The sequence below is a fragment of the Chamaea fasciata genome, unplaced genomic scaffold (genome assembly GCF_029207755.1).
Source record: "Chamaea fasciata isolate MVZ Bird 193981 ecotype frontalis unplaced genomic scaffold, bChaFas1.0.hap1 SCAF_1, whole genome shotgun sequence".
Taxonomy (NCBI): Eukaryota; Metazoa; Chordata; class Aves; order Passeriformes; family Sylviidae; genus Chamaea; species Chamaea fasciata.
This window is the reverse complement of record NW_027094086.1, coordinates 126,241,684-126,265,620: the sequence shown is the minus strand read 5'-3', so window position 1 is coordinate 126,265,620 and position 23,937 is coordinate 126,241,684. Positions and strand designations below refer to the sequence as shown.

Below are 23,937 nucleotides of genomic sequence, written 5' to 3'. Positions count from 1 at the left end.
AAGTGGTACAATATAGGTCTGAGGTTTGTCTTCCTTAGAGGTCCCATTATGAAAAATCTGCCAATAATACATAGTAATACATTTGACTTTCCTAGAATTTATCACAAATCTGTATTCAGCCACATCAGAAGAAATTATTATTTTCATGTGATGTTTATTTTCATGACTGAGATTTATGAATATATTCTGATTATAAAATTTCAGAGCCATAATCTCCAAATTATTTACATCAAATCCTATATGACCTTTCATAGATAATATCCTATATTAATCTCAATAAGAATTCTTTCTTAGAGTTTTACTTACCACAGAAACATCTTAGCTAAGCAGGAAGCAATCAAGGTGCATAAATAATGCCCTGTTGCATTTCTTGTGAACAAGATGTGCTTTAATAGTCCTACACCACAAGATAAGATTTGCAAGAGACTTTGAGCTATTATTTAAATACCTTGTAAAAATAATACAAATTTTTTATTTCTACTGATACAACATACAGTAGTGGTGGAGTCCATCATGAAGAAGTATTGTGGTGGCAGTACAGAAATAACAGCTCCCCTGCTGTGACTGACCTGACAGCAGCTGGCATTGAGGATATGTTTACACTCTCTGGGATTCTTTTACTATCACTTGGTCTAATACAAAAAACTATTTAAATAAATGCATAATTCTTAGCTTAAATGAATCCTTATTGCCAGTATATAAATCCATATAAATAGATTCACATTAAGATTTTCTTCTGAGATCTCAGTTGTTCCTAATTCATGGTTTTTGTGCTTTGGCTTGCACAAAAAGTCACAACATCCCATAGCAGTCCATTATGTATCCTGATACAGATTTATGGCATTGAAGTAAAGAAATAAACTCATATTAGCACATTTATTAGAATTTTATATTTTTTAACTTTAAGGAGATATATCATATATGGATGATATTATCAAGCTCTGCAACTTTCTCTGCCTCTGGATAGGTGCTGAAATGACCTGAAATACATACATATTTTATTTGTTGTAAGGCCTGAAATTTGAAACCCTACATTTAGAAGTGTAAAGATGCCTATGATAAAAAACCCCCCAAACATATACAATGTAAAACATTTCAGGTCCACTACAGAAGATAATATTTATATTTGCTTCTAGCATTACATGCTGCATTATTTTAGAAAAGAAACAACATCTTTAATAAGCAAAAAGATGATGATTTTGATTCATACACCAGGAGGTGTTCTTAGCAGATCCTCTTCAATTTTTTTTTCAGATTGCTGGGAAAACACATTATTGCCTGTTTTCCAGGCGTTTTATTGTGTATATAAAAGGAGTAGTTACCTGTGACATTTAAACCATCTGACCTTTGGCACCACACAGTCCGAGAAGATCCCTTCCATGGGCTAGCCATCCACTTGTACTCATAGCACTGGCCATCTGCACAGAGAACATTCACATTTCAAGAAATTTGATGGCAAGGTTTTAGACTACCACAGGCAGCAGCCACACTCATCAGCAGGCCATACTCATTTTGTGGCCACACTCATGATTAATGTCTTGTACACTTAGTAAGCCCCTTTCTCCTTCATCCAGCACTGCACCGCACACGTGGAACTCCCAGGGTCTCCTGCACTTACTGGACACATAGAGAATACACCAGATGTGTCCTAGACACTAACTAGGATTATGAGCAAGCCTAATGCAGTTAATGGCTACAAGCAATGTTTCCAATAACCTCATAATGGTTGCGGCCCATCTGTTGTGCAAAACTCATTTAGGGGTCAGGTTCCTTTCTTGGTAATACCGAGCTCCAGCCAGTGCTCCAGTACTTGGCAAAGTGGCCAGGGCTGCATCTGGCTTCATGTCTCAGCTCTTGTGTGCACATCTCACATGGTCTGGGATGAATCATGAAGTCCTTCTGCACCTCAGCTCTCTATTATAAATATGAAATCCCTTTTTGTCTGATCTGGCCTGTGAATGGGCAAGTCAGTACAGGAAACTATTGTTCTTAGACAATTTGTCTACTACCAGTGGTAAGCATGGCTGAGACATTTTAGTGACATTGTCATGCAATTAACAATTCAAAGGCTAGAGAGAAATCTAAATCTGGTTATGAATCAAAACACAGAGATTTCTTTTTGCTAATGTTACTAAGTATATAAGGAAACTCTTTGTCCCACATAAAAAGAAATGTCATTATTAAAATAGAATAACTCTGGAGGGGTAACATATGATAGTTACTGCTTGAAAACTTTTTCTCTTTACAATTGATATATGGAAAAATACAATTCGAGTGCACTTCTTTTTATCAAATTTGATTTGCCTAAAATCGATATCATGAACAGAAAGAAAACAAAATTATGGTTGTTCTGTATTTTTTCCTTACAGGAACCAGCCTTACATATATTTTGGTGCTTACCATCGCACGGTCTTGTTTCCAAAGCCTGTTGTGGACAGAGATGTTGATTCTCTAAGTCCTGAATGATCACTGCTCTAGATCGGACTTGTATTCCTCCAAAACCAAGATCCTCACCATTAACACATGTTAGCTGGCAAAGGCTCCATTCTGACCACTCTCTCAAGTAACAGTCCCCTGTCAAAGAGCAGTTTTATAAGATGAACGATCATTGTATGGGAAGAGATTTTTTGCACTGAATATGTATTGCAAAAAACATCCAAGTACAGTTTCCTAATTTTACTTCTTTTTAGTTCCTTTCATTCTTCTTTTTAAACTTGACTCACAGTGTAGAAAAGATAACATTTTGATACTACCTGAATATCTGGGTCATAGAAAATGTTATAAAAAAGATTATACAATTGCCTGTTTGTTATAAAGCAGTTTTAGTTGCTTTAGCATTCTCATGAGATCACCCTCATTATGAATGTCTTTGCAATGCTCTGCCCAATGTCTAGAGTTTTGTACATTTTAAGATATTACATATTGTATGTCTTATGATAAGTTTACATATCTGTTTTTTTCAATTCATCTCTGATCTTTGAAAACATTGTCTAGTATTAAAAAAGATTAATTATTGATTATCCCCATGCAGGTTTTCTCTAAACAGACATAGAAGCAACTGATGGAAAATTCTTTGCAAGAAGGGGAAATGGAAACATGATTAAAATGTCTGCTCTTGCTATTTCATGTTAGGATAATAGACCTGTAGAATTCTATAGTGTAAAGCTGAAAAATAAAATTATACTAATGACTCTAATTACCATGATCAGCTAAAGAACATTTAAGGAAGATCTGAGGCACAACACAAAGAAACCATTTTGTTAAAACTGCAGTTGAAAATGGGACTAGACTGTGCACAAACTCATAAATAAACCTCTTAGTTCTCATTATTTCAGTGAGAAAGCCATTAAAAATTCATGCTACCTTGCATTATACTGATGACAGAGATTTTCAGTACTGTGTTGACCAGATGCCTGATTAATGAAGGAATTTTATTTGCCAACCTTAGGAAACCATGCAAAGAATTGAATAATTGACGAACTGATGTATACATAATAGGAAAACAAGTAGTGATTTTTGGAAACATTAGCTGGAGCGTATCATTAGCACATCCCCACAGGGCAGTTATTGTTGCTGGCTGAATGTGAGATTGCTGAAGAACAGGTCCCTGCTCAGCAAAACTTTTAAAGCAATCAGTAAGCAGCTATATTTTTTCTTTTTAAAATCACTAATATGAAAACATAACTACAGTCTTTGTATTCTTCCATTATTTATTTAAGAAGTAAAAATACATTAAAATTATGCAATTGGAATGTTATGTACAAAGCAGTGATGTAAATCTCTCCATTTTTTATTAATTTCTATTTCTTGAGACAACTTTACCTTCAGTCCAATCTGAAATGAACTGGGGAAAAAAAAAAGCATGGGAAAGAGGAGAGTTTCAAGAGAATGAAAACAGACTACTGTTGTGAAATGATAGCTACATTACAACTGAAGGAGTTTATCACCTCTCCTGAAGATTCATCATTAATGGCTACTAAACAACGGCAATATACTTCAAATTCTACGAGTAAGTGTTTGGAATGAACTGGAGGGTTTTTACTGGAAATTAAACAGCTCTTATATGCTCTTAATCCTCTGTATGAGCATCATGGACCCAAACACTCATAACAGCTCCTTTAGATTCAGTTCACAAAGGCAATGATAGTGCATGTCACATCCAGAAAGTTAAATAACTAGAGGCACTCCTGTTTTCTCAGAAATCAAAATTTTAGTTTCATTTGGAATAGAAGCTTTAAAGAAAAAAAGAAGATGCCTTAGCTTATCTTCCTTAAACATCCATAAAAGGCATCAAGTTTTTAGCAACTGGTAAATGTATTAATAAGGTTGCTAGATAGTCTACATACTTAACACTAATATTTAGCTGAAAACCAGCACCCTTTATAGAGTTAGATATAGCATTTTATTTCAATAGATTTTGTGAAAAAATATATACATCTTAGATGCAATCTGTGACAGAGAGATCATGATTTGATAAATTTAAAATCTAGTATTTTTTCTAATTGATTTATTGTCATGAAGTCACTCCTACAAAGTAACTCTGTTGGTCATTTGATGGATTACTCCAATCAGTAAAGCAGATGAAAAAGACTTAATTGCCTGTGGCTAATGCTAGGTCCTAATAGCTGTAATGACACCCAACCAATCTTGAAACGCAACATTTATTTGAACAGCTTTGTTACCTGGACAAGGGAAAGTGCAGGTTTCCTCAAGTATTATCTTCTTATCACCATCTATAATAGGCTCTATTTCTCCACAGAATTCCTCATCTACTACTTTGCCAACATCTTCAATGGATCCATCATAAACCACACAGGAGATATTCCTCACTCGTGTTCCCTCTCCACATTGAGCATCCTACAGAAGGAGAACATAATATTGATTGATTCTTCTGAACAGAAGAAAGTGTCAAAAGACTAGATCTGAGTTACATGTCACTCTATCTCCTATTGTTTTTGCTTAACTACTTTTTCATTTAATAAGGAGAAAAAGAAGACAAAAAAGAGAAGACATGGTTCACTACTTCTTAAACAAAAAAAAACCCCAATCCAAAATTTCTGGTCACTGTTACTTGTTCCTTAAATTATGGAGCTAAGTATGCCTTTGAATTGCAATCAGAGCAGTATATCAAGTGAAGATATCTTCTAATATATGAATATATTTCTGCTGATATTCTTTTACAATAGAAGTGTTTAAATTATTAACAAATATGCTGGTCAGGTTTCAAAGTTTACATTTATACTCTGAATATCTGTAGGACACTGCTGTATCCATTGCTAAATACGAAATCAAAGGAAAAAAACAAAATTTAGTTCTTGTATAAGAGAGGTGGAAGCAAATTGTTTACAGAGTTGATAAGGAGGTATCTGGGCATATCACAAATATGTCTGGATCCACACATTCTGTAACTTCAAAGTCCCATATGGCTTTTACCTCTACTTTGCATGCTGACCATTGACCATATTGCCATCGATAACAAGGTTTTACTGGACAGGGTTTGAATTGCTCCATCTGAGAAGGACAAGGCCTCCCATCACCCTGAAATGGCTGATTTATGGTCCTTCTTCTGATCATTTTTCCTGTAACAAAAACCAGCAATTGAACTAACAACAAAGTGGTTAGACTGATTTATTCCTCAAGGTGGTTCTATTTTGCTGAAAAGTATTGTATTTGAATAAAGCAATTTTCCCCAGATTTGGCAAATTGGATTGTAAAGCTGATCTGTTGGCTCTTGTCTGTTACGTGGATTCATATTTTCCAAGTCAGACACTTTATTTTCTGTCATTTGTTTGTGGCATAAAATGTGCAGGAGAATATCCGATTAGGATTGCTCCTGTAACAGCAAACAAAAGCAGTAATTTCCTAGTTCAGAAGCCTGAAGAAAAATATTCTTTATGAATGTGACAATATATTTGCCCATTTCAGTGGAGACTCCTGCTCCTCATCTGGAGTTTCGTGCTAGAAGAGGCCAGCATGTTGTGTTCTTCCCTAAATTAACACATGTTTCTACATGTGTCCCACAATTGCCTGATTCCAGCAAACAAGAACTTGCAACTTTCTGTCACTCTCTGTGTGGAAAACATTACATGCAGATTTTGCAGAAGATGGAGGATTCTTCACTCAGGCCCAATGAAAATTAAAATTCAATAGGTTTATCCAACAATTATCTCTTCTTCAACCATGAGTGATATGTTACTCAGCTTCATTGAGATGCAGGTTCTATTTCAAATACTTATATAAACTGAAAGAGGAAGATATTTTTTATCCTTTTAGCAATTCTTCCTCCTTTCATCTTGCTGTGGAAGACCATTATGCTTCATTAGACCATTAGGCTTCATTACAGAGAGTTCATGTGATATAACTGAATATTTTCTTCTGTATCAGAAGGAATGGTCAAATGACTGGTCTAGAGTTGTCACCTCACAAAGATTTCCATAAAATCAAAACAACTGTGGTATTTTAATATATTTATAGATAAATATGGAATCCAAGTCTGAAAAAAAATGTATTTATTTAAATTTGTATAGTGAGGCTTATAGTAAACTAAAGGCATTACACAGATTTACCTATATAACACCTGATGCTAGCCAGCCAAAAGAACTAATCTTTAATTCCACATTTCAATCTCATGCATTTGCAATTGAGTACTCTAATGATAATGATATGAATCTTGTGATGAGAGCAAGCTACACAAGCCACCATGCATAAGCAGAACAATATCAGTCTCCCAGACAGCTGTGCTCACTGCAGACAGCTAGAAGGATGTTTGCCAAATGGAGCCTCATCATTCTAGAATGCACAGCTGCTCCAACTGAGATGTTACAGGAGAAAAAAAAATTCTTGAAAAGTACTGGAGAAAAAACTCCAAAACCAGCAAAGAGCAGACTTCTTACACACAAAATTCTTCCTCAGCTAGATGAATATTTGTGTGGGTGCACAAAAGCAGTTAAGATTTGTGGTCACTGGATTTATTACATGGCTATAACTTACTGAAAAAGACCCGTTAGAATTTGGTTTTGAAACAATTTTAGTTGCCTAATCTGACCACTAATAATGAAACTTAGGACAAAATCCTTCCCTCCTCTTCCTCTCCTCACCAGCTGAAAAATAAATTTTCAAGTCAATGAATATTTGTCTCAATATTCATATTGTCTCGATATATCATTCATCATATCTCACTCTTTTTTCTCAGAATCAGAAAATATTTGGACCAAATGACCATTATTTTCAGTGAGAACAGTCTCACTCAAGCGTATTATTTCCATTAATAAGGCACACATCCATGTAACTCTCCCTATCTAGCTACATTTTTCCATTATGCAAAAAGGGGTATTATTACTTTTATTAAAGAAAAAAGAGAACTAGGTATTTAAAATATGCCAAAGGTATGTACTGACCTGTAAGGCCACATGTTTGAGAGCACTCAGACCAAGTGGACCAGTCAGAGAGCTGACAGTTCACAGGACATTCCACTACACAGGACATATTCATTTGCCATGTCTTTTCCAAACCAAGCTGAAAGAAAATGTTAAATGGTCAGCACAAAACTCCAGGCCTGTATCATCAGTGCAAAGTAAAAAGTAAAGCAATTAGGACATTTAAAATTCTCACTTCAAGACACTTCCAATGTATATACTGATCTTTATATACATGCAAAAATCATATTTTCATCAATCATTTTCTAAACTATAAATATATACTTTATATATAGAATATATTGTATATATATATTTTCCAAATATATAGCAACTATAAATGGAGGGCTTAATCTCTACCGTATTACTTTTTACAATAGGTGGAGGCAAAATAATTTGCCAAGTATTTTGAAGGAGGAATGCAAAAGTACTCAACAGGTATTAATAAGTGCACTGAAGTGATACTAGAAGCCGAGTTCAAAACTTGCAAAAGGAGGAGGATGAACATATATTGGATATTCAGAAGATGCTGAAGATGCTAAAAGTTTACAGGAGCTCAAGAGAGACTAAACAAACTAATGGAAGGGATATCTGAAGGTTTAAACACAGAGAAACCCCATCAGGCAAATGTACTCCAAGAACTGAAAACAAGTGGAGGCTGTGAAAGTAGTAGATGGAAACTCTTGTATGTCTGTGCTTCTTACTCTTCCTAAGGCATCTGCTTATGCCTCTTTTGTTTTCTTCCTAATGTGCTGTAAAAATGCATGTCTATTCTATTCTATTCTATTCTATTCTATTCTATTCTATTCTATTCTATTCTATTCTATTCTATTCTATTTATCATGCTATCCATGAAAAGATATTGACATGACATTGATAATGATTTGTCAAAAAAAAAAAAATCTTTGCATATTTTTCTGAAGAACTTTGCAAAAAAACCAGAATCCTCTAATGTCCATAAAGTAAAAGCTCCAGTTGCTGTAGGAGTCTGAGAGAAGGAGACAGAGAAATTAATTTCAAAACTCAAGTTTTCCCAAAAATATATGCTGTTCTCAGTTTTTCCCCAGGTATGATTCCGCCTAACACCCAGGCCCAGGGAAGGAAGAGTTTTATAATCATGCTCAGGACAAGGCACAACAGCCACGTGGTCCATTGGTCTGATCCTGGACATTCATTTCTATTTTATTATAAACACACACACTCCAGATTTTCCCCACCCATGGAAGGAAAGAGATAATCTCACTAACACACATGAGAATATATGATGCAAGATGAAATACAAGTGATGGCAAAAATATTATCATAATAATGCCTGCATCCTGCACAGATGAGTTAAAAGTGTGGGTCAGTTATAGGATGTATGATCTAAAGTGTGAAAGAAGATCAGACAATTTGATTTTCTGCCAATATGAACATATCTACAGCTTTCCAGCACAAAGGACTGTCCTCTTCACTGGACCTCACCAGCAGACCTTGCTCATCAATGAAGCCTTTGAGAATCCTAGGCAGTTGTGAGTATCTTTAAACAGAAAAAATCCCCACCTATTAAAAAAAAAAAAAAAAAAAAAAAAAAAAAAAAAAAAAAAAAAAAAAAAAAAAAGCAAAACTAGACATTTCAGAACCTATTAATTTTAATGACTGGAAAAGATAATGATATAATACCAGCATTTAAGACTTTTAAAAGGAGATAAACCCACTATTTCCTATTAAAATACAAGCATAGAGTAATAATTAGACACAACATAAACAAGTCCTCCATAAAAAAACTACCACAAGTACTGAAAATATCTCCTCCTGATAGACTCATAAATTTGCTATTTGCAGTACCATTATTTGAGACAAATGAGGGCTTAAACACCTGTTCGCTTTTATACATCAAAGAATGAGTTCTTGGCTTTTCTTGGTGGTGTAGCCTTGATTACACAGCTATCACACACAGACAACACCTGAAACCTTTGGATAATCTGGAATTTGGATAATTAGGAATCTAGAGAACCCTCTTTGAAGTCCATATTTGGGTCAAACCTTCTAAGCAAGGCTTTAAAGCCTGCTGAATTGACTTCTTCCAATTATAGAAACATGACTGCTCTCTTTCAAGACTGGTCTTTTCAGCTGGGCTCCAGCAGCTCAAGAGGGAAAAGCCCAAGAAAGATATTAACAGTGAAGAGGAGAAAGCTGAAGGCCAGATTACCCACAGTGACCTCCTATTTGCATGTCTTAGATACTGAAGTGCTGCTTAAATAGATCTGGGGAGCAACTGACGGTTTGCAATTCAATAGTATTCACATATCCCTTTCTCATTCCTCTCCTTCCTTGAACTGATGAACCACAATTCAACTTCAAGAGCTTAGAAAATATTTGAAAAAGTGTTCAGTAGCTCCCCTACCCTAAAGCCTTTGTTCTGGCTGAGCTGTGGTTTCTGACTCAACAACGGCAAGTACTGAAAGCTATCCCTGTGCACTCTGTGCTGCTGGTCACACATGCCAGGGGCAGCAGGCTGCCAAACCAGCATGCTCTGTAAATCCTGTGATCCACAAGAAGTATCTGTATTTGTTTATAGGAATGTCTGGAACCAAAGATTAAACCCTGCTGCTGGAGGTTAATCATATAATCTGACAAGCAGACTATTCACCAATAAACCAGCGAAGTCTGCTTTTTAATGCAGACACAACTGTTGGTTTCTAGGCTTTTCTCATCTTTAATTAATGGCAAATGAAAGAATATAAGTCTATAAAAAGGAAGATGAACAGGATCGGCTTGTTTTAGGTGATTTGATTTTCAAATATTTAAAGAAAGAGAAGTCAAGTTCTTGTGATAAGTAGACACCAAGTAATCCACTATTACTATGCTTTGAGAGTTTGAAGAGAACTACATTAACATAACCAGGCCTTGGAAATAAGCTCTAGAAATTGATTTATCGTGGCAGTAATCAGGATGTCGGGCTACCTTCTTTAGCTGATCTACTCAAATAAATACAAGATCATACGGACACATAAGGAAACCAGAACACAGGGGCTCAGGTGGAATGTTAGTATTTAACTCTGCTGAGGTTCATACCTGGAGATGTTATAGAAAAAATTCAGCATGTAGGGGTTTTTTAATATATGGTCTTAGTATTTTCTTGAACCATATATTATATAGAAACTCATTGCAATAGCGTGTTTTAATTTCTTAGGGATCAGTGTAGGTTTATCTATTATAAGCTCTCTACTTTGCATATAATAATAAGAAACATAATTCAGTAAATGTACCTACACATAAATTAAGCAAATCTTTATTCATACACCTAGTACAAAGTTTTATGATAACCCAGAGAAAATTCATTAGCTAGGTCATTACAAAATTACTTCATATTTCTCCTATTCATCAACTTTTCCAACCACAAGCACCTTATTTTTAACTTCACTTAATATTTCTTCACTGCCCTTATAATGCAAAAAAACCCCAGAAATCCTAACCCTGAAGGATCATTAGCAAGTGTGTATTCACATTTTGATAATTTCTTGAATACTCTCCTCCCATGACCTGCAAGGTCACAGAGTTGGCTTTCACATCTTTAGAGTGAAGGGTCTGTTAAGATCTGAACAGCCTGGCTTTCCTGTTAATCAGGTTAACAGGTTTTACTCCTCAGTTATTGGATCAGCCTTTGACCTTGTTGGACCACTGCTTACACATCCATAATTCAACAAATAGTCTTAAGTGTGTGACTGGGGAGTGCATCAGAGCTCTCTATAAGAAGATGTATCTTTATATGATCTAGCAAATCAAAAGGGCGAATAAGAATGCAGCACAGTAGCTGTTGATAAATCCAGGACACCGCTGCAGTGATGTCTGTTGGCCAGTCATTTACAGCAAGTAGCTCTTGAGATATTATATTCCTGCCCTCATTATTTCTCTGAATAATAAACTTTCATTTCTTAAATGCAGGAAAACTCCAGAGGTTTTCTGAAGTGTGATTTCAGTGTAAAATGTGATCAGTTCTAAATGTTGTTTAAAATCTTTGCTTAACAGGAATAATTTCTTGGTTTTATAGTAGAAGAAATATATTTTCCCATAAAATCAAATAGATTATATTTTTTCTGTTGAAATATTTATTTGGATGGATATTTTACATCATGTCTTGGTATTAATGAATCAATATTGCAATCTCTTAGAAATGACAGACATTTCTTTCTTTTTAACACATTAAAGCATTATAAAAAGCATTAATACATTGCCTTATTAACTTCACAGCAACTTGCTGGTAGGTAGTTATATCCTGAGGTTTTTTTAGACATAATTTGTGTGGCTTTCCTATTCCTGGAAGTGTTCAGGTTGGAGTGGGCTTTCAGCAACCTGCTGTAGTGAAAGGTGACCCTGCCCACAGAAGGGACTTTCATCTTTTAGGTGATGATCTTTAAGAACCCTTCCAACTCGAACCATTTTATAATTCTGTGAAATAATTAGATTTGATTAGATACCCAAGAACTACGAGGGAAGGTGGAACATGGGACAGAAGTCTTAGCTGAAACTCTCTGCCTTTGATAAGAACTTTTTGATTCAGGAATCCAGGATGTCAGAGGAGATTGGAGAAGTTTAAGTAGGTCAGATACATCATTAGAAAACTATAGAACAAAGTAAGTGATGAGTTTCCTGACTCCCTCGACTTCTGATGAGACTCTTTTCTCTGAGAACATCCTGGGAGCAGCTAGTGGCCAGAGGGGTCCTGCAGAAAAGCTGTTGGTGCCAAAACTGCTGTGGAGGCCTTTCCCCCTTTGTCCCCCATTGCCAGTAATTTTATTTCTGATGTCATGGTGGTGGGGGAATCGCAGCTGAAACAAGTGCAGTTACATTCCATCAGAAATGCATATAGGATCGCCCATAAAGTAGTAATAATGGTGTCTTCATGGTCTTTTTCATACTACAGTCTCCACGTAATTGAAAGCATTAGGACTGACACACACAGTGTCAGGAAAACAGTGCTGACTAATTGAAGGTTAGTTTGAACTTTTGCTAACTGGCTCTCTCAAAACTTAAGTGCTCCTGTCTGCTAGCTAGTTCTCCATATATACTCCTACTTAATATTATATTCGTGCTACACATTTTTTCACACTAGCTTGGGTATTTTTTGCATCACACAGCTGGATACAAGAAGTTAGCATTCAGCCCAGCTGCTGAATGACATGTGAGAAATATTTTCCAACACATTGAGTAAATGATTGATACTGACAGGTGTCCAAGGCTCCATTGCAGAAGTTGTATCAAATTAGAATTATGATTAGTATTCTGATTGAGATTTATTGCCTTTATTCTACTTTATTAATTATTGTTTCTAAGTCATTTCCTGCAGGACATAATAATTAGCATATGTTCACAGAGGCACTTAAAAGTAACCAAAGGAAATAGTATAAAAATCTGTTGATGGCTCAGTTCGTTTCAGAGGTACTTAACAATCCATGAATAGTGTTGCAAAACATCTGGTGAAGATGCCATACAGCTCAGTTGGCTCAGTATTAATTAGCACCATTAGAAGGGAGCTTTCTCACAGGTACCCACTCACCTCTTCACAGTATTTCAGGTCAACCGATTTGCCATCGCTGCGAACACAATCGAGCATCCGTGTTTTGATGCCGCTGCCACAGACAGCCTTCTCGCTGAGCTGGCATGTGCTCCAGTCTGCAAAGGAGGAATTCATTAGCATTGCAGACTTTCTGAGAGAATTCATAATGAGCCAGTCTCCCACCTAATTCTGATGGCCTAATATAACCCTCATAAACAATTTTTACACATGCTCACGGAGCCCAGCTGCTACACATTTTTGGAAACAGTGACCTTTACTGCAAATAGTCAATGTCATGGTACATTCCTGAAAAGTCCATGTTTGCTTTTATCTGTATGAATTTTGAGTAAATCCCAAAATTATGTGAGAAATACTTTTCCTGGAGTTACAGGGTGCACATTCACATGCAAATTCTCAATTTAATATTTTATCTGAATCAAACAGCCTGAATCATTTCAGTACAAGTTCCACAGCTACCTCTGGGTAAGAACAGAAAGCAGAAAAATCCATCCTGTAGGGTGAATGAAAATGAGCTGCAAGATGTGGTCCCAGGCTGTCACTAGAGCACAATAACACAAATACCTGTCACGTTGTAGTCATAGTGGTAGCAGTTTTTGTTCAAAGTGCAGGCTTCTGCCTCAGTGGCAGCAGGACAAGGCTTTCCATCATCTGGTTGTCTTAGGCATTCAGCTGACCTTTCACGGACACTACTTCCATTGCATGGCTTGAAAGTAAGATTGGAAACAGTTTAAATATTCTGGCGCACTGATATCTCTTTATGCAGCATTACAACAACCTTTTAAATAATCCCTGCACAAAACACAAGTGTAAAATAACAGGTTCATGCTAACGTATAAAAGAAACCCTTTTCTTTTTCCATTAACCTGGTAAGATGACTCTATTTTCCTAACTAGTGCCTATTTCAGTATTAGTACTTTGGGACTATTTCACTAATAAACAGGATATTGAGATGCTCACTTTCCAAATGTTATAATGTAGTCCTCCAAAGCCTCTCAGAGGCCCTGAAACACTTTTGGGTTTTGTTTTGGGGTTTTTTTTGACATTTCTTTTTGAAATTGCTGTCGGGAAGGAAGGGGAGAGGAGGCCCAAAATTACTTTTCTCTGCTCAGTCTTGATCTGCAGACTTTGTCACTCGTACCAGGAAAGTGACATTTTTAGTTCAGTGACTGTGCTGCTATGCAGAGGCTCAGAGCTAGGCTCAAAGACAGACTTACAAGCTACTGCCAAAGCTATTCCACCACACAGAAGGCACCCCACACTGGGAAAAGTGACGACTGGGCACATTTTAATCTGTGTTCTGGAGGAATTTGGCTTAATGGAAGTCACTGTCACAATTTATTTGCAGCCAACAAAAAACAACCCTAAAGACGACACTATATATAGATATTTACAGGTGTAATCAGTTCAGTATCTTTGAAAAACAAATCATACGTCCAATTTTAAAATATCCTCCCAAAACTATAAATGTGACACTTCAATATAATTCTTACCAAAGAACACTGAGACCACGATCCCCATTCAGACATAACACAGTCCTCAGGACATGGCAATGTGCATTTTCTAGCTCCAAGTGGCATCTCTTCAGGATCACACAGATAGTCTTCTACTGTGTCAGAAGGACCATCCACAGTGTTTAGCATGCACCTGGAAAAAAGATATGCACATAAACTTCATTTGCCATGGATTTTGCATGGTGTGAGTTCTACAGTATTCTGAGGCATTTTAAGATTTTGTCAGCACATAAATGAAATAAGTATTGATCTATGAATATGCAAGAAATGCTGAAGAGCCAAAACCAATCCTTGTTTTCACAGATGACAGCAACACAAAGGCATGTACATAATTTAGACAGTCCGTATCAGTGATTTGCTGAAAGCCCCTGGGCAGGTGATTTGCTTGACATTAGCTTGCCTCTAAACCAGAATAATGCAAATCATCTATGGTTTAGACATATTTTGTGCATACTTCAGCTCATAGTTTAAAATCCAGAACTATTAAAAGTTTTAAAATTTTATATTCTTAGTATTAATCCTTAATTTACACAGATGCCTTTTAATTAACAATAGATTAAATTGGGAATCAAGGTCTATATCCATAACAAGCCGACAGAGTGATATTGCATTCTCTGAATCTATTCCGATTTATGTCAACCAGGGTCCAGGTTTGGACTCAAGACTAGGTATTACATAGAATTATATCAAATTAAATACAGTCAAACTAAAAGTGAAGGTTCTTTAAAGTGTAAGAGGAGCAATATTGTTTTACCTGACTTTCCTAGTTTGAACACCTTCTCCACAATTCTCTTTTAAGTCCACGTTGGTCACCTTGCAGACACTCCAGGGCTCAGTAACCCATATGTACTGGCTGCAGTCACTGTGGCAGGGGACTACCTCATACACCTGGAATCCACACACAGTGTCAGTTTTAGAGCACACAAGTGAAATAAACATGCAAAAGTGATCATACAGAAAAAGCATTGATGCTCTTTTTGGGAAGAATAAAAAATACCAACTTGATGGTTTAGACACTATATTAATAATACAGATTAAATACTTGCTAGAAAACTACTAAATGAAAAAAAAAGACAGAAGCTACTGAATGATGGATTATGTGATTGTTCTCTGCCACTCAGCCCATACTGTGCCATTTCCAGCAAAAACATCAACACAACTAACATAAAGTCTGTAACTAGGCTAGCTCATGAGTACAATTTTTTAAAAAATACTGTTAAAACTCTACTAGCACTTCAGCTCTATTTGTCACATCTCTTCTCCACAATTCCATCCCACTGTTATTATTATATTATTATCCCAGTTATTAGTTGTGGGGTTTTTGTATTACTAAGGAGAAGTGACCTCAAGAAATTATACCAATATATACTGATTCACTTTATTTATTCATAGTGTATTCTTAAAATCACTGTAATTCGAATACAAATTTTTAAATGGCATCTCATATAGCAATTTCTACAGTGTTCCATGTACTGACTCAAACGTACATTACAAAAAAAGGGACAGACACCACATTGAGCAAGAAACACATGTTAAACTTAAATCTCTATTTTACAAACACTTACCTGTGCCTGAAGAAAGCATTTTCATGAACCCAAAAGGAAAAAAACAAGAGCAAACAGAAAAGGTTAGAATTATTAGAGTGAAGCATAGGTATTTAAATGGCATCAATTTAGCTTTTATTATAGACAATATTCTGTTACTTCCACTAAGCAAAAGGCTTTTTTTCTCTTGTATCTCCTTTGCTGTCATAAGGTAATTTGCAAAAAGTTTGCTCTTGGAAGAAAATAAATATTATAAATCAAAACTGGTGAAACTGTATATTACCTAGTCTTTTTCTTGGTTAGACAGTTGAACTGTTTTCCCTTTTTGCCTATAATGAGCATCAAACTTCTATACAGTAAGGAATCCAGTCTCTTACATAAGAGAAAATCCTCAAGTGTTTTTGGAGGACACTGAACTTCTCTATCAACTGAAATTCTTCTGACAGCATTAAGTGCAATAGGCTCAAAGAAATAAATGGAACTGTCAATTCTCATCCTTCCAAAGTTCCTAAGTCCTTCATGGAATATCTTAATTATGCATAAATTACTTAAAGCCCATTGCCTTGAAATTATACCAGCTAATTTGACGTATCATTCTAGGTATCAAGTCAGCACAACTAAAGCTGCTGGACAATCTAAGACTTCTCTTAAATTCTTGATTTCTTTTCAGCACTCTTCCTTTGTAGAAAAAGAGGGCTGATTGTTTGATAGTTAACCTGCAACAAAATACCACAGAAAATATAACGCCTTGAACACTAAACGTGTAGAGTCTGATATCATATCACTATGCAGCTGATCAGCCCATGTACAAGACCACCAGCGTAGGCAGTATACTTGGGCCTTCTCTTAACTACATAAACGATAAAAGGCATAAAAGCATGTGATGAAAATGCATGTTAAGGAAGGTACTGGACTCTGTTGAAAATAGGATTCTTCTCCATAATTTCTAATATGAGAATAGGAAAGCCTTAATTCAGGGAAATGTTTATATGTCTGACCCTGACTAGCATAGGAAGAAATACATAAACTCCACACACTCAACAGCTTTTGCAGTAACATAAAATTTGGATATCTTGGCAGAAAGCCAGAGGAGGACTTTATATTGCATTGCACATGTGAGTGGTATTCTCCTGACCTTACTGACAAAAATGTCAGCTATGACTGCAGGCCAAAGCATTTGGGTGGTATAAGAATAACATACCCATCCTGCTCCTGATAAGGGGGAAAATAATGCCTATAACCAATGAAAAGATGGACGTCCTTAATTTCTCTAACAATCTCAGATTAGCCCCTTCATTTGAAATCATCCAATGGCCACTGACATGATTTCATATCAAACTTGACTCTATTATTACTGCAATTATGATGCCTTTTAGCCCACTGAAGTGAGTACTGAACAAGATTTATTCAGTTGGAGTGTGGTTTGGGAGCCACCCTGGCATGCATGGCCCAGGAGGAAAGACATTGAGTGACACATCCAGCTTTCACTGTGCTCAGTCCTTCCTCAAATCACAGGCACACGTGTCAGCCCTGAGAGACACTGAACAACTTCTTAACAAGGTCTTAAGCATTTTATTCCAGTGTTTCCCTAGCCTTACCATTAGAAAGTTTTCCCAAGGCTTAACCCAAATCTGCTTGCAGCAGTGTAAGCCCACTGCTTTTTATCCTATCCATGATGGCCATGGAAAATGGATTATTTCCTCCTTCTTTGCAACAGCCCTTTATGTATGTACTAGCAGACTGCCAGCATTCTCCCTCCCATCTCCTGTTCCCTGGGCTAGACAACATGTTGTAATCTTTCCCCGGGTCCATAATTCCTGGATGGCATTTTACAGCATAGTTCTTATGTAAAGCATAGTACACATACTAGTGGGCACCAAAGATCCAATCTTACCACTATGGGCAAATAAGCATGTTACATCCATAAGTAATAAATACGTAACTAAAAAACATGATATTAAATTATTACTGGATGATGACTCTGAAAATTCACTTATGTTCCAGCTGAATGGTAGATCATATTTAGTCTAAATAACTAATTAAAAATTGGAATATCTGTGCATTTCTCTGCATGTTTCTGAATTGAAAGAGAATGTATTTAAAAACAAAAAATACCGCCTTTATATTCTTCATTATCCTTGTATTGTCTGTGGAACGTCCTTCTCAGCAAAGTACTATATTTCAATGTTATTTTTACAATAATTATATTTTGAATCAACTATTGTCAAATACTTTGCAACCACAAATCAAATGAGTCAAAGGACCGGCAGAGGGCAATAGTGTTGCATAAAAGTGATGAACAGACCTCCAGCAAAATCACCTTTCATGAAGAAAAATACAAGCCCATTATGTACTACATGAATATTAAAGAAGGAAAAAGACTTTTGTACAGACTATAATTTGCTCCTATTGAAACATGTTCCTCCTAATTTAAAGCATATTTACATGCTGACCCAAATCCAGCAACCCTCATTCTAGTTCGTATTTTGTTAAAGTAGATCACAAACTTAGTTTATTAGCTGTAGTTCAACACTTATGATTTTCTAAATTAGAACTAATTACATCCCCTAAAGTAGAAAATTAGATCAACAAGCCATTTCATTTTCTTCTAGCAAAATGTCAATAGGATAATGTAAAGTACATGCATTTTTATTCAAATGTAAATTGAGAGCACATTTTTTAAAAATCTTTGAATATTTACAAAAAAGACCATGTGGTTGTTTAATATGCCTCTGCAAACTAAATTAAATTCAACAGTAGTATGAATACAAATCAACTTTGAAGAGCATAAGTTAATTGACAAGAAATATTTTTACTTTCTAAACCCCTCCAAAGAAAGAAACTTCAGGGGTTTAACTTGTGCTAGTGCTAAACTTGGTCCCAAAGACTAAATGCTTATTAGTGGTCCAAGCATTTCAGCATTCCCAGGTTGCTCTTGGAACACATTTTATGGTTTAGTTTCACTTGAAGAGGATCCAGACTGTTTGGTGAGACTACTCCACACTGCAATATCGAGTGCAGTTTGTGGGAGAACTGGGAGACTGTGTTCAGAAGTGCATTTGTGACTGGAACTACACTGCCAGGGCAAGCGTACTCAAGATGGCCAAGCTCCAGCTTGAGGAGAGCCCTCTAAGGGTAACTAGGTTTATACTGTGTGACTGTTTGAGAGCTCTGTTTTCTGATCTAAGTTGGTCAGGGAGTTACACTAAAAATCCTACCAGTTTGAGCAACTGTAATGAGACATTTCACTCCCTGTCACAGATTAGAAGGGACATTAAAGATCATCTAGTTCTGAGCCCCTTACCATGGGCAGGGACTTCCCACTGGACTAGTTTGCACAAAGCCCCTTCCAACTAGGCCTTGAACATTTCCAGGGATGAGGCATTCACAACTTCTCTGCATAACCCATTCCAGTGCCTCACCACCCCCTGAGTGAAGAATTTCTTCCTAATATGTAATATAAATCTACTCTCAGTTTGAAGCCATTCCCCCTTGTCCTGTCACTACGTGGCTCTGTACAAAGTTTCTCTCCATTTTTCTTGGAGAATCCCTTCAGGTAAGAGATCTTTAGAAACAGTCTTCAAAATCTACATATAAGCATGTTTTATTGTCTCCATTCTGCAGTTCAGAAAATATGCAAAATTCTTGCAGATGAGAAAGTAACTAAAACAGATCCTTTACTGCCCAAGGAACTCTAAACCAACTCATACTCCTTCTACCTCTATCTGCTCCTTCTCTTACACCATTTTTCTACAACAAAAAATACTGATAAAAGGGTTATCTGAGGTATAGAGAAAGCTATATCAGTAATGTAAATATAAATCAAATTACCTGATTGACGTGATCTAGCTTTGGACAGGGTCTTCCACCATTGTAGGGTTTTTCACGAAGCCATTTAGACCGAACCTTTACCCCGCTCCCACAGGATTTACTACAGCGAGACCAGTTGGACCACTCACTGAGCTTGCAGTCTGAGGGACATGGAATGATACAGGCTTCCTCAATATACCCTGCATGAGTGGAAAAGAAAGTGAAATCTCTTCAGCATGTCAGTTTGTGACTTCTCCCTGAAGCCCTCGTCTGCTTCATTTAGATTCCCCAAAGTTTGACTTGACAGGACTGTGTGAATAGAGAGATCTCTTCATCATTAGGGATAAATTAAATTCTGCAGAAAATTGACACATATAGCTGGAGACTGTGTAGCAGCTGAGCATCCTCACTGCTCATCATCCCATCTGATTAGGATTCACACTCTCCAGATTTCAGCATTCAAACTTTCTGACAGCTACAGTGTAATTGACACTAACCATCTCTTGGCGGCATAATTTTCACTCTGTATAAATGATACGTAATTTTTTTAAGGAAAAAAGGTTTCATTAAAGAATACTCCACAACTGTATCAAGTAACTCAACTGCAGTTATACATCAAAAATCCAACTGAGAAGAAATGCATCTCGCCAGCCTGGAGCAAGGGAACTTAACACCTTGTGACCTTTCTGAGGCTAGAAAGAGAGAGTAGCCTGCCACATTAATGATCTGCCGATTTACAACCATCTGCCCCCAGCAGCACATTGAATAATTGCACTGAATGGAAAAGCAGATGTTTGTTTTGGATAAGTCATGGGTCCAGAGAGGTTGGAAGGGAGTATGACATGGTCTGCGGGGAGTAACATGAGACCTCAATTCACTGAATAAGTGAAAATGTCTTTCTTTCAAAAGCAACATATGCCATAGCTCTACAATATGTGTAATTTATTCCAATATTTAAGGGAGAAGCCATAATACATCAAATAAAAAGCTGGCCTTTACTGCATGTTTACTACAACTACATCCTGAACTCTCTTCTCCCCTTCTGTGTGTCAGATCTGAAAAGCATTTACCATCAGCAAATGTTCACTTTACAGATTAAAAACTTGGTGAATTTAAAATTGTATTAAAATATTTAACGAAAACATTTGCAAAATTTGGCACATGCTTGGATAAGATTATCCTCAAAAGATTGTCATGGTTTGATAGGCTTCAAAAGTTTCAATTGTTTGTCAGAGTTACAGAATTTTTTAAATTTGAAAGGGATCAGTCTTTTCATTAGTGGTGAATTGTTTTTAACCTATGCTTCTAAGTAAAGTTGTTCTGTCTCTTCTAAAAACAACCGATAACAACCAATCTCATGGTTTGTAAAGAACCAAAACAGATTTCAATTCCAAATACCTATTTCTAATTAATTTTTTTTTAGATATAGTTAATGCATTTTAGATATAAAGAATTTTTTTTAAAAACATACAGTAACATTTAGAGTATTTTATGGTCAAATTCAGGTGATGGTTTTATTCTGTATGGTTTTACTTTGTTTAGAATTGTTAAATATTTAAATAAATATACAGAGTACATCCTGGACTTGAGCACTGTGAAACTACTGCTCACCAAACATATCTCAGTTAAAATGACTATAACATTATTACCTTGAATTACAAACATATTTATTAAATATCTGTTGCTATCTGAGTGACCAGTTTAGTGAAATTATATGAAAGGGACACTGTGTCAGACAAAATACATTTTTGAGGATCACCTCCCTGCATACCAGAGATGCTGACATAGATTACCCTGCAGTAGTAGATGCATTTCACCTTACGTGACATCTCTGAGTCCTAGAAATCTGATGCACCCTATCTCAGAACTCCATCCTACACTGAAGTTTGATTGCATAAATACCAAACTTTGTACCTTCACCAGAAATAAGCTTTCAACAAGTCCTCTTGGGTGCTATACAAAGCCATGTACTCAGACAATTAGGAAGCTACTGAACGAAAATGGAAGAAAACCCAAAACAAATTAAAAGAAGCAATTCCCTCCAAACAATAAATGTTTAGTGATATTTATTGTCTGATAGAACTAAGAGAATATTTCATTGCTCTATGAAATTTCTTCTAATTCTGAAATGCTGCTTTTACTTTCAGCATAACTTCTAAGTACTGTTTTTCTGGAGAAAACTTTCTTCTATAACACAGCTATGCCATTTACCATTTGTCAAATTTCTATCTCTGGTAATTAAGGTCTGAAAAACCCAAATTCAAGTTGTTTAAAATATATTGTGCATCCTTAAGTAGGTAACTTGAATTAGTCCAGGCTGCTTCAGGAAGACTTTATTTTAACAGCTTCCATAGACCTCTGAGCTTGTATTGAGAACTCTCAAAGGGATCTTCCCAGTCTTTGCCAAGATATTCTCTGGGATACAATGGTGGTTTGGATTTTGATAGTACTTCACAGTGTTATCAAAAGGAGCCTGTGTGAAACATACTAAACTAAAATACCTGACAAATTAGAAATTACTTTCTTTCATTTCCCTTCAATTCATCCAAACAAGGGCAAAAAGTTAAAAAACATATTTAGAATCCTGCAAACAGAAGTTACATCAAATACATTATACTATATGCAATTTCCAGGTAATTACCCTAAGCAGTATTCCAAATGATTCCATAAATTATCAAATTAAACCATGTCACTAGAACAACTTTTATACTACCCATGAAATATCTACATTGAAGTCAGCCACTAGAACTGCCTTACCATAGAATGCAAAAAAGGCAAAACAGCATCCTTTTACTGATACAGATTCTTAGTCAGTTATAGTATGGAAAACAGCAACCTGCTGAGATGTTAATGTATTTTGTAGAGGATGCAGTGGTCCAGATGACACTACGCACACACTCCATAATGAAAAAATACTGAACTGCAATCTTATACTGGGTCCTTAATCCTGCAAGCTTCATGGAATATCTTCTGTTCACCATACAGCTCTTTCCTGTGCCACCTCCATGATATCTGGCCTATGATGCTCTCCTCTCCCTCTTTCCTATTCTCTCAGAAAAGCGCCAAGACCCAAACTCCACATATGAAAGTTAAACAGTTGAAATAGAAGAATGGTATACACATGTTCAGAAGAGAACAAGAATGGAGTCAATGAATGAAAGCACCAAAAAGGAGCTCTAACAAGGTAGGGTGGCTTGGAGATTCTGGAAGTGTGGAACATTTTTGGAGAGCAGAGAGAAAAACACTTATTCTTTTGTAAGATGAAAGAAAAGCATTAAAATCTCCTAACCACTGGTATACTAAGAACACTGCTGAGGATCCACAAAAGAATTTCGCAGGTTCTCTAAAGAGAAGGAAAAGAAAATAAATAAGTGAAGAACACAAAGATTAGATTACATATTAGAAAAATGTTCTTCACCCAGTGGGTGGTTGGGCATTGGAGCAGGCTCCCCAGGGAAGCAGTGTCAGCACAAAGCTTGATAAAGTTCAAGAAGTGTTTGGACAATGCTCTCAGGCTTATGGTGTGACTCTTGGGGCGTCCTGTGCAGGGCCAGGAGTTGGACTCCTTGATCGTTGTGGGTCCTTTCCAACACAGCATATTCCATAATTCTATGAAGTTATTTTTCATGGCAAAGAGTCAGAATTCAAAACAACAGAGGAAATGCAAAACAAAAGAGGGACTAATGAGGAATAGAGGAAAGGGTAAGAAAAGACAGTAAGAAGGAAGAGGAAATAAATGGCTCAGAAAATAAAGCCAAGAGAATTGTAAGGAAGCACTGCATGGGGATAGAAAACAAAGAAAGAGGAGAAAACTAAATATCCTGCCAAAAGTAATATCTTGGTGAAGCACAAACGGAACAAAATGCTCTCAAGAGCTTATGCTGGTATCCTCTGGCCAGAGAGTGAAATGTAAGGAGAATGCACTCACAAATCAAAATAGAGGAAAAAGGGAAGAAATACAAACACTGTGCTCTCAGATTTGCATTCCATATGTAATTAGTATGCTGAATGAAAATGACCTTGTTACATCTGACATCAAAAGTTTTTGGCATACTCATCCCTTGGCATATATTTCCTCTCAGGGACCTCAGTATTTT

The 23,937-nt window shown here is 36.3% G+C and overlaps 1 protein-coding gene across 1 annotated transcript in view; it reads right to left on the bottom strand.

Moving 5' to 3' along the window:
- The window catches only part of THSD7A (thrombospondin type 1 domain containing 7A), a 278,494-nt gene that overhangs the window by 11,615 nt on the left and 242,942 nt on the right, over nucleotides 1-23,937 (bottom strand). Inside the window, exons 16-26 of the mRNA XM_066196734.1 lie at nucleotides 19,862-20,040; nucleotides 16,865-16,870; nucleotides 15,241-15,374; nucleotides 14,466-14,619; nucleotides 13,537-13,678; nucleotides 12,955-13,070; nucleotides 7,398-7,515; nucleotides 5,434-5,579; nucleotides 4,683-4,857; nucleotides 2,401-2,574; nucleotides 1,323-1,418 (exon numbers count right to left, since the gene is read on the bottom strand). Coding sequence (XP_066052831.1) covers nucleotides 1,323-1,418; nucleotides 2,401-2,574; nucleotides 4,683-4,857; nucleotides 5,434-5,579; nucleotides 7,398-7,515; nucleotides 12,955-13,070; nucleotides 13,537-13,678; nucleotides 14,466-14,619; nucleotides 15,241-15,374; nucleotides 16,865-16,870; nucleotides 19,862-20,040 — 1,440 coding nt within the window. The remainder of the gene's footprint in view (nucleotides 1-1,322; nucleotides 1,419-2,400; nucleotides 2,575-4,682; nucleotides 4,858-5,433; nucleotides 5,580-7,397; nucleotides 7,516-12,954; nucleotides 13,071-13,536; nucleotides 13,679-14,465; nucleotides 14,620-15,240; nucleotides 15,375-16,864; nucleotides 16,871-19,861; nucleotides 20,041-23,937) is intronic.